At 41.2% G+C, this 12,236-nt stretch overlaps 1 protein-coding gene across 2 annotated transcripts in view; it reads right to left on the bottom strand.

The window, feature by feature from the left end:
- fto (FTO alpha-ketoglutarate dependent dioxygenase) overlaps nt 1-5,076 on the bottom strand; it is a 425,397-nt gene extending 420,321 nt beyond the window's left edge. For both annotated transcript variants that reach the window (XM_061877187.1, XM_061877194.1), the window contains exon 1: nt 4,744-5,076. In XM_061877187.1, the coding sequence (XP_061733171.1) occupies nt 4,744-4,785 (42 nt within the window). In that variant the 5' untranslated portion in view covers nt 4,786-5,076. The remainder of the gene's footprint in view (nt 1-4,743) is intronic.
- Nucleotides 5,077-12,236: the final 7,160 nt, after the last annotated feature.

Below are 12,236 nucleotides of genomic sequence, written 5' to 3'. Positions count from 1 at the left end.
TGTTACATTTAGTGTTCAATTGTGCGGAACATGTACTGTACTGGGCAGCACGGAGCCTATCTCAGCTGCATTCGGGTGAAAGGCGGTGTACACTCTGGACAAGTCGCCACCTCATCGCAGGGCCAACACAGATAGACAACATTCACACTCGCATTCACACACTAGGGTCAATTTAATGTTGCCAATCAACGTATCCCCAGGTGTATGTCTTTGGCGGTGGGACGAAGCCGGAGTACCCGGAGGGAACCCACGCAGTCATGGGGAGAACAGGCCAACTCTAAACAGAAAGATTCCGAGCCCAGGATTGAACCCAGGAAAACTCAGGACCTTTGTATTGTGAGGCACATGCACTAACCCCTGTTCCACCGTGGTTGATTGGATACACTAAATTGGCCCTAGTGTGTGAATTTGAGTGTGAATGTTGTCTATTTGTGTTGGCCCTGCGGTGAGATGGCGATTTGTCCAGGGTGTACGCCGCCTTCCGCCCGAATGCAGCTGAGATAGGCTCCAGCGACCCCGAACAGGACAAGCGGTAGAAATGAATGGATGGATGGATGTACTGTACTGTGCAATCTACTAATACAAGTCTAAATCAATCAATCAATCAAGTCTATTAATGTGCACTGTCCCATGAACTATAACAGTGGTTCTCAATTGGGGGTATGCGTACCCCTGGGGGTTCTTGAAGGTATGCCAAGGGGTACATGAGATTTTTTTTCAAATATTCTAAAAATAGCAAGGCTTCACGGTGGCAGAGGGGTTAGTGCGTCTGCCTCACAATACGAAGTTCCTGCAGTCCTGGGTTCAAATCCAGGCTCGGGATCTTTCTGTGTGGAGTTTGCATGTTCTCCCCGTGAATGCGTGGGTTCCCTCCGGGTACTCCGGCTTCCTCCCACTTCCAAAGACATGCACCTGGGGATAGGTTGATTGGCAACACTAAATTGGCCCTAGTGTGTGAATGTGAGTGTGAATGTTGTCTGTCTATCTGTGTTGGCCCTGCGATGAGGTGGCGACTTGTCCAGGGTGTACCCCGCCTTCCGCCCGATTGGAGCTGAGATAGGCGCCAGCGCCCCCCGCGACCCCGAAAGGGAATAAGCGGTAGAAAATGGATGGATGGATAAAAATAGCAATGATTCAAAAATCCTTTATAAACTTATTTATTGAATAATACTTCAACCTAATATGAAGGTAAGTTCATAAACTGTGGAAGAAAAATACAACAATGCAATATTCAGTGTTGACAGCTAGATTTATTGTGGACATGTTCCATAAATATTGATGTTAAAGATTTATTTTTTGTGAATAAATGTTTAGAATTAAGTTCATGAATTCAGATGGATCTCCACTGCAATCCCCAAAGAGGGCACTTTAAGTTGATGAATGTTTTAGTGTTTTTTTTCAATGTTTTTTATTGTGTTTTTATATGTTTAATGGATCTTAAAGTCTGCAATAAAGATTGATAATGATGATGATATGATGTATGTCAGTGGTTCCCAAATGGGGGTACATTTTCCCCTGGGGGTAATTGAAGGTATATATGCTAAGGGGTACGTGAGATTTTTTTTAAATATTCTAAAAATAGCAACAATTAAAAATTCCTTTATAAATATATTTATTGAATAATACTACAACAAGATATGAATGTAAGTTCATAAAGTGTGAAAAGAAATGCAACAATGCAATATTCAGTGTTGACAGCTAGATTTTTTGTGGACATGTTCCATAAAAATTAATGTTAAAGATTTATTTTTTGTGAAGAAATGTTTCGAATTAAGTTCATGAATCCAGATGGATCTCTATTACAATCACCAAAGAGGGCACTTTAAGTTGATGAATACTTCTACGTGTAGAAATCTGTATTTATAATTGAATCACTTGTTTATTTTTCAAAAAGTTTTTAGTTATTTTTACATCTTTTTTTCCAAATAGTTCAAGAAAAAACACTACAAATTAGCACTATTTTGCACTGTTATACAGTTTAATAAATCAGAAACGGATTACATAGTGCTGTATTTTACTTCTTTATCTCTTTTTTTCAACCAAAAATGCTTTGCTCTAATTAGGGGATACTTGAATTGAAAAAATGTTCACTAAAAAAAAAAAAAAGTTGAGAACCACTGAACTATAACAAAGGAGTAGTAATATACAACTATCCATCCATCATCTTCCGCTTATCCGAGGTCGGGTAGCGGGGGCAGCAACCTAAGCAGGGGAAGCCCAGACTTCCCTCTCCCCAGCCACTTAGTCTAGCTCAGGGGTGTCAAACTCAAATACAGAGTGGGCCAGAATTTTAAACCGGACAAAGCCGCGGGCCAAGGTTGAACAAATTAACATTTTAATAGGGACCCAAACAAGTTTTGCATTGAATATTGAACAAGCAAGGCTTATATAACTTTACGGTGACATGCAAAATTGAGTTTCAAATAATAATAATATTTAAAAAATATCAATGGCATATCATGTAAAATTTAAATAAAATTTGAATGCCTCTTTTCTATTTGCAGCCTTCTGAAGTAAATATCAAAATAACATTTTTCCAAAGGCCAATAAAGTAAAATATTGAAAGTAAAATAACAATAAGGAATGAATCAAACATTCAAGCCTTGAAGTAGCAAGAGAAAGTGAATGAATAAAACTTTAATTATTGCTCAGTTTGCTACACTGATTTGCTTTAACAACGTTTATACAACCTCATAGTGCAAAATCAACTTTCAAAAAACAAACGAAAAAACATCACAGAAATAACATTTAAATAAAAAATGTGATGCCTCTTTTGTATTTGCAGCCTTCTGAAGTAAATATCAACATTGACTTTTCCCACTAGCTAATAAATTTGAAAATAAAATAATGAGGTGGTTGGGGTTGGGGGGTGGCGGGGTTCGGTGGTAGCGGGGGTGGATATTGTAGCGTCCCGGAAGAGTTAGTCCTGCAAGGGTTCTGGGTATTTGTTCTGTTGTGTTCATGTTGTGTTTTGGTGCTGTTGTTCTCCCAAATTGTGCTTGTCATTTTTGTCTGGTCAGGGTTCACAGTGTGGCGCATATTTGTAACAGTGTTGAAGTTGTTTATACAGCCACTCTCAGTGTGACCTGTATGGCTGTTGATCAAATATGCATTGCATTCACTTTTGTGTGTGTGTGTACAAGCCGCATATACTATGTGACTTGGCCAGCATGCTGTGTGTATAGAGGAAAAGCGGACGTAACGACAGTTTGTGGAGAACGCTAAAGGCAGTGCCTTTAAGGCACGACCCAAATATTGTTGTCCGGGGAGAAATTCAGGAGAATGGTTGCCCTGGGTAATTTTCGGGAGGGGCAGTGAACTTTGGAAGTCTCCCTGGAAAATCAGGAAGGTTGGCAAGTATGAGTATAAGGGGTGAATGCGGTGTTACAGCGGCACTGCCGTGGATTAATACCGGCGGGCCAGATCTAATTGTAATTTGATATTGCCTCAAAGGCCAAATTTGGCCCGCGGGCCAAATTTGGCCCGCGGGCCAGAGTTTAGGGGGCGGTATAGCTCGGTTGGTAGAGTGGCCGTGCCGGCAACTTGAGGGTTGCGGGTTCGTTTCCCGCTTCCGCCATCCTAGTCACTGCCGTTGTGTCCTTGGGCAAGACACTTTACCCACCTGCTCCCAGTGCCAACCACACTGGTTTAACTGTAACTTAGATATTGGGTTTCACTATGTAAAGCGCTTTGAGTCACTAGAGAAAAGCGCTATGTAAATATAATTCAGTTTGACACCCATGGTCTAGCTCTTCCCGGGGGATCCCGAGGCGTTCCCGGGCCAGCCGGGAGACAGTCTTCCCAAAGTGTCCTGGGTCATCCCCGTGGCCTCCTACCGGTTGGACGTGCCCTAAACACCTCCCTAGGGAGGCGTTCGGGTGGCATCCTGACCAGATGCCCGAACCACCTCATCTGGCTCCTCTCGATGTGAAGGAGCAGCGGCTTTACTTTGAGTTCCTCCCGGATGGCAGAGCTTCTCACCCTATCTCTAAAGGGAGAGCCCCGCCACCCGGCGGAGGAAACTCATTTCGGCCGCTTGTACCCGTGATCTTATCCTTTCGGTTATGACCCAAAGCTCATGACCACAGGTGAGGATGGGAACGTAGATCAGCCGGTAAATTGAGAGCTTTGCCTTCCGGCTCAGCTCCTTCACCGCAACGGATCAATACAACGTCCGCAACTATTAACAAGCTTATTGGTGTGTTTGGTAGGACAGGCAAAAGTTAAGTCAGAGAAAATGCGGTAGTTTACAAATTAATTAATGTTTCTGTGCGGCCCGGTACTGGTCCCCGGACCGTTGGTTGGGGACCACTGACCTAGAGGGTGTTTTAACGCCATATATCCCAGCTACACTTGTCATCTGACTGAGGCTGGTGTCATATTTCCAGTCAGGATGATGATGTTGATGGTGATGAGGCGGAGGATGAGGCTTGATGCGCACGTACAGTACGTCCACTGGCCAGTGACACTTAAAGGCGTTTGTTGGTAGTTGGTTGGCGACAGTGGTTGTGTTTGTGTGCAAAAAAAACAAAACAAAAAGGAGAGAGGAGGCTTTGGGGGGAAGTGAGGAGGAAAACAAACCATAATTAAGCAAAGAAGCAATGTGAGGTATGCGCTGGTCTTCGCGTCTCTCTAGTCTCAAACAAGCAGCCAGCAGCGTGACATTCGGAGCGTTAGACATTCACCGAGCAGACAGGCCTGAGAAACACGCAAGATAGGACGGAGATAAAACGCTATCAGTACCTTTCTTCTCTTCTCCCCCTCACTGTCACCCGATCTTTTCATGTTCCTGGACTTGTGTTGACGTTCGTGATGCCTCCGTCCCGAGGGCGCCGACGGTCTTTGGAGTCCGCGCACACTCACGTGCGTGCTATTTATACACTTTAACCGACCTGCACCGACAACAATCGTCTTTGGCTGTGTGTGTTGTCACCTCTTCGTCGGTGTTACACGAGCGCAGTCACCTTTTGTGCCGTGTTGGCGAAAAAAGAAGGTTAATTACAAAGCTGTGAAGACAGCGAGTCCCAGAATGCACCGGGGCTCAAGGCGGAAGTAGCTTCGGCAGCAGCAGATGTTGCTCAGCACCGGTGGATCTAATGGACTGATTAGCAAACAAGCCTCCAGCTTGTCTATATGATTATACAACTGTGAAATATACATATACATACATATATATATATATATATATATATATATATATATATATATATATATATATATATATATATATATATATATATATATATATTTATTTATTTATTTTTTCATTTAATTTATATTGACATCCAGCATCAGACATCCCTATCCATTACGTCATATTTACATACATCGGTGGTTCTCAACCTTTTTTCAGTGATGTGCCCCCTGTGAACCTTTTTTTAAATTCAAGTACTCCCTAATCAGAGCAAAATCAAACAATAAATTAAATAGCAAAGTCTGTGTGTGTTTGATTTTTGGCTGAAAGAGGGTTTACTCCTTCAGTAGGTCATGAGCATGTTTGTTTTACAGTATAATGAAATAGAATGAACACTCTTGTCAGTCATCCACTCACTTCATTTCTGTGGGTGGAGGAGGGAAATGTAGTAGAAATGGAAATGATCCAGCACACCTCTTAAAATATCTAATCCCTTCTCCCTCATCTCATTTCTGACATTTCCTGAAAGTTTAATCAAAATCAGCCTATAACTTTTATAGCCATGTTCCTAACTAACTAATTAGAAAACCCTAGTGCAAATATATATATATATATATATATATATATATATATATATATATATATATATATATACATACATATATATATACATACATATATATATATATATATATATATACACATATATATATATATATATATATATATATATATATATATATACATACATACTGTGGGCAAAAAAGTATTTAGTCAGCCACCTATTGTGCAAGTTCTCCCACTTAAAATGATGACAGAGGTTTTTATCATAGGTACACTTTAACTGTGAGAGACAGAAAGTGAAAAAAAAATCCAGAAATTCACATTGTTGGAATTTTAAAGAATTTATTTGTAAATTATGGGGGAAAATAAGTGTTTGGTCAACCATTCAAAGCTCTCACTGATGGAAGGAGGTTTTGGCTCAAAATCTTACAATACATGGCCCCATTCATTCTTTCCTTAACACGGATCAATCGTCCTGTCTCCTTAGCAGAAAAACAGCCCCAAAGCATAATGTTTCCACCCCCATGCTTCACAGTAGTTCTGGTGTTCTTGGGATGCAACTCAGTATTCTTCTTCCTCCAAACACGACGAGTTGAGTTTATACCAAAAAGTTCTATTTTGGTTTAATCTGACCACATGACATTCTCCCAATTCTCTGCCGTATCATCCATGTATCCATTTTGGTATAAACTCAACTCGTCGTGTTTGGAGGAAGAAGAATACTGAGTTGCATCCCAAGAACACCATACCTACTGTGAAGCATGGGGGTGGAAACATCATGCTTTGGGGCTGTTATATATATATATATATATATATATATATATATATATATATATATATATATATATATATATATATATATATATATATATATATATATATATATATATACTGTATGTGTGTGTGTGTGTGTACAGTATATGTATATACCTGTGTTTACATGTGTGTGTGGCTGTGTGGGTGGGTGTGTTGGTGTGTGTGTGGGTGTTTTGTAGCGTCCTGGAAGAGTTAGTGCTACAAGGGGTTCTGGGTATTTGTTTTCTTGCGTTTATGTTGTGTTACAGTGCGGATATTCTCCCAAAATGTGTTTGTCATTCTCGTTTGGTGTGGGTTCACAGTGTGGCGCATATTTGTAACAGTGTTAAAGTTGTCTATACGGCCACCCTCAGTGTGACCTGTATGGCTGTTGACCAAGTATGCCTTGCATTCACTTGTGTGTGTGTTAAAGCCGCGTTTATTATGTGACTTGGCCGGCAAGCTGTTTGTGTGGAGGAAAAGCGTACGTGACGACAGATTGTAGAGGACGCCAAAAACAGTGCCTTTAAGGCACGCCCCCAATATTGTTGTCCGGGTGGAAATAGGGAGAAATTCGGGAGTATGGTTGCCCTGGGAGATTTTCGGGAGGGGCAGTGAATTTCGGGAATCTCCAGGGAAAATCGGGAGGGTTGGCAAGTATGCTAACATATAGTATATAGTGCCAGCAAATTAAAAATAAAGTGGCCGAAATATGAATTCAAATTATCATATCAAATTGCATTATTCATCTAAATATGATTATAAATATGCCACGTTTCCCTTTACTTCAGAGTGTAAAGTAGATATTAACTGATACACAAAGGATTATCATCAAAAGATATGCCCCTTGTGACGGGTTTCCAGCCGTCCTCGTGTGGGGTGCAGTGACGATGGTTACAGGACGCATCATAGCAGGTTTGACTCGAGTTTATTATTTCAATAAACATCATGTCTTGCCAGTCTGTCGTGCCAATTTCTGGCTCTCTGGCTCTTCCTTCTCGTCGCGGCGCACCTTTCGGTGTCCGGGGGCTGCGTCTGCTGCGGGGGCTCATCTTTCTCTCGGTCAATCTCGTCGCTCTCGTGGTCGTTGTTGTCGGGTTATTCCTCCCCTACTTCTGCCCCGATTGTTCCTCCCTCGCCCTTTTTATGCTGCAGCAGAAGATGTAACGATTGAGCGAAGGTGCGTTGTGTATGCACCTGACGCTGATGGCCGCAGTGTCGCTCCAGGCGTGCCCCGCCTCTACGCTCTGCTGCATGCCCCGCCTCCTGGCCGCCATCTTGGTCAGGACAACCATTTGCCCTGTCCCGCTGTCGGCTCGTCGGCTCCACCTCTCCACACCTCTGTTTTCAACTTTAATCATGGGCTCTTGAATGCACCACAGTTATGTGCAATGAGATGAAAAAAATCAAACCTGTACATAACATTCTCCTATGCAGCCACAGATAGAGTTATTACAGTTTTACCTTTCGTTCATCACCTCCTTTTAGTTCCAAAATTCTCCAATGTGCTGTGTGCCAATGCTTAAAGGTGAGCTTTGATGACTTTATGACGTCTGTGTTGAGTCAAGTGTTCCAATTTAGGTTTGTGCTATGCAGGTGGAACAAACCAGTTTGCATTGTTGACTGGAGTTGTAGGTAGTCTTATTTCAAATTAACATTTACGATGTCTTATTGTTTCAAACTTTACAAAATCCCAGGGGTCCCCACGTGCTTTAGGTCCCTGCTACAACATCCCCACCTACCCTCCCCGTCCGACGGCGCCGGTGATCAGTATCAGCATCCCCTCAAAAAACGAAGCAAATCCTTGCTTTGAACATGCTCGCCAACTTTGTTTAAACTTCTGCACGCATCTCACATCGAGTTGCCGTCCTTTTCGGCGTATTACCGCTCCAGAGGTCATCCAGATTGCTCCTAACATGTTTCTAATAGTCCTGCAACGTGCTGTGTCCATTGTTGGTGTACCCCGACACCCGTCAACTACACATGAGAGGGCTTTCACAGGTGGTGCAAAGCTGCGATGCATTACCACAACATACTTTGATCAGTGTCTTCATTATTCGCTTCCTTTGTGATCTCTCTTCTTTCATGGTGACCAAAGCCAGTTGCGGCCTCCGTGATTTAACGCACATGTTTTTTTCACCTGTCTCGTAAAATGCTCAACGTTCAAAGATGTCCCCGGCATCCTTTACTAATAAACGGAGAGGGGGTTCTTTCTTTTTTGACTCCTATTTATAAACTACATTTCCTCCCCTCTTTCCTGGTCAGTACAATGCATTAGAAACATATATTTCATGGACGCTAACTAAAACCACATGTTTTTGCAGGAACAGCAGGTAAGAGTTGAAAAACTCTCGTGCGGTTGTCAATAGGATTTTTGGCCTTTTTGTACAACCTTTTTAGCCCCGATCCATCCCGACACTGTGTTCCTTTTATGTGTCAAACTATCATTCAAGTAACGCCGCCTTCAATCATTTTTATGGAGCAATTTTCAAGGAACAGCTTGACTATTTCACAGTTTTGGGGTTCATGTGGTTCTCCAAATGTGACGGTTCAGTTAGCTGTGTAAAAACTATTAGCGCCATAATACTCTGATTTGCAAAATACGCACCCCTACTCAGAGTCGCATATAAGAGAGTATGACCAATTAAACAACAGGCGCCATGTTTGCTACCAAGGGCTGTGCTCGGAAGCATGCATTGCAGTCGTTCTGACGAAAGTTTTCCTGACAAAATAAACCATAACACACTAAACCAGGGGTGTCAAACTCATTTTAGATCGGGGGGGCCACACGGAGAAAAATCTACTCACAAGTGGGCCGGACTGGTAAAATCACGGCACGATAACTTAAAAATAAAGACAACTTCAGATTGATTTCTTTGTTTAAAAAAAGAGCAAGTTTTTAAATGTACAAATCATTATGTTGCTGTTGTTGTTGTTTTTTTACAATTAACTGTTGCAGTTAATACTACATATATTTTATTTGTCGCTACTTATATTTTCTGAATACATTATGTGATAATGTTCATCAGTCAACTTATTGGTGTTCATTTTCAATCTATCAACATTGAAAAAATACATCATAATCAAATTATAGTATGTTATTTATGTAGTTTGATCACTTCCCTCAAATGATGTACTGATACAGTGGTTCTCAAATGGGGGTAAGCGTACCCCTGGGGGTACTTGAAGGTATGCCAAAGGGTACGTGAGATTTGTTTTAAAATATTCTAGAAATAGCAACAATTCAAGAATATTTTATAAATATATGTATTGAATAATACTTCAACAAAATATGATTGTAAGTTCATAAACTGTGAAAAGAAATGCAACAATGTAATATTCCATGTTCCATTGACATGTTCCATAAATATTGATGTTAAAGATTTATTTTTTTTGTGAAGAAATGTTTAGAATTAAGTTCATGAATCCAGATGGATTTCTATTGCAATCCCCAAGGAGGGCACTTTAAGTTGATGATTACTTCTATGTGTTGAAATATTTATATTCGAATCACTTGTTTATTTTTCAACAAGTTTTTAGTTATTTTTATAGACCACTACAAATAAGCAATATTTCTGCACTGTTATACAATTTAATAAATCAGAAACTGATGACATAGTGCTGTATTTTACTTCTTTATCTCTTTTTTTCAACCAAAAATGCTTTGCTCTGATTTGAGGGTACTTGAATAAAAAAAAAATGTTCAGAGTGGGTACATCACTGAAAAAAGGTTGAGAACCACTGTACTAATATAATGTGGTTTACCGTATTTCCTTGAATTGTCGCCGGGGCGCTAATTAATTTAAAACCTCTTTTCACTCCTGCGCTTACCAAAGGCATGCGGTAAAAGTAAATATGCGTTAATTATTTTAAAACCTCTTATCACTCCGACACTTACCAAATGTATGCAGTAAAATTGGAGTGTGATGTAAGCTTGGACCTTAAATCCTACTGAATACCTCTTAATCTTCTTCCCTTTATGCAATTTCAAATTACCGGTATTGAAATCAGCCTCCTCCATTTTGAAAATGATGACAGGGGAAGTGTCACTCGTGACGTCACGAGTTTGACAAGGCGGTAATACTAAGCATGCGCTAATTATTTTTGCAAAGAAGTGAAGTGAATTATATTTATATAGCGCTTTTTCTCTAGTGACTCAAAGCGCTTTACATAGTGAAACCCAATATCTAAGTTAGATTCAAACCAGTGTGGGTGGCACTGGGAGCAGGTGGGTAAAGTGTCTTGCCCAAGGACACAACGGCAGTGACTAGGATGGCAGAAGCGGGAATCGAACCTGCAACCCTCAAGTTGCTGGCACGGCCACTCTACCAACTGAGCTAAACCGCCCCAAAGAGAGTTTGACCCGGCATTAATTGAAGGCAGGCGCATACTATATGCCCTGCGGCAATTCAAGGAAATAGGGTATTTTGTACATATGTAGCATCATCTACAAAGATACAAATAAGTGCTATTGCGACATCCAGTGGACACATTTAGAACAGCTGTTTCTTTCATTCAAAAATTTTGTGTACATTTTTATACTAGCAAACTCATCCCGCGGGCCGGATAAAATCTGTCCTCGGGCCTGATCCGGCCCTTGAGCCGTACGTTTGACACCCCTGCACTAAACAAAAATATAAACACTTTTTGCTCAAATTTTTCATGAGTTGAACTCAAAGATCGAAAACTTTTACGATACACACAAAAGACCTGCTCCTCTCAAATATTGTTCACAAATCAGTCTAAATCTGTGTTTGCGAGCATTTCTTTGCCAAGATATTCAGTCCCATCTCACAGGTGTGGCCCATGAAGATGCTGATTAAACAGCATAATTATTGCATGGGTGTGCCTTAGGCTGTCCACCATAAAAAAGCCACTCTGAAATGTGCAGTTTTATCACACAGCACAATGCCACAGATGTCGCAAGTTTTGAGGGAGCGTCCAGTTGGCTTGCCGACTGCAGGAATGTCCACCATAGTTGTTGTTCATGAATAAATGTTCATTTCTCTGCCATACGCCATCTCAAAAGGCGTTTCAGAGAATTTGGCAGTACATCCAACCGGCCTCACAAGCGCAGACCACATGTAGCTACACAACCTCAGGACTTCCACATCCAGCAGGTGCACAACCAGCCACCCGGACAGCTCTTGCAACAGTTGGTTTGCATAACCAAAGAATTTCTGCACAAACTGTGAAAAACCGTCTCGGAAAAGCTCATCTGCATGCTCGTCATCCTAATCGGGTCTCGACCTGACTGCAGTTCGTCGTCGTAACCGACTTCGGATGGCGTCTTACACGTTGGAGGGGTGTTCTCTTCACGTTTGAATCCCGGTTTTCACTGTTCAGGGCAGAAGGCTAGCAGTGTGTGGGGTGGCGTCTGGAGGAGTGGTTTGGTTTGCTGATGTCAACGTTGTGAATCAAGAGCCCCTTGGTAAAGATGGTGTTATGGTTTGGGCAGGTGTGTTGCACTGCGTGAGGCAAATGGTGGTCACACAAGATAACTACCACAATAACGTATTACCCTCATTTTGCCAAATCATCATGAGCTTTGGACCAACAATCACGGAGAAATTGTGACTTTTGTGTAAAGTATGTCAACTGCGGTGGCTGCCTCCAAGGAATTGTTTGCAATAATCAATACATTTAATAAATGTTTATTGTTGTATTTGATTTATATATATATATATATATATATATATATATATATATATATATATATATATATATAGGTTTATTCAGGTGT

The sequence above is a fragment of the Nerophis ophidion genome, linkage group LG02, assembly GCF_033978795.1.
Source record: "Nerophis ophidion isolate RoL-2023_Sa linkage group LG02, RoL_Noph_v1.0, whole genome shotgun sequence".
NCBI classification, from domain to species: domain Eukaryota; kingdom Metazoa; phylum Chordata; class Actinopteri; order Syngnathiformes; family Syngnathidae; genus Nerophis; species Nerophis ophidion.
The sequence above is the reverse complement of the archived record's forward strand: the minus strand, read 5'-3'. Positions and strand labels throughout refer to the sequence as shown.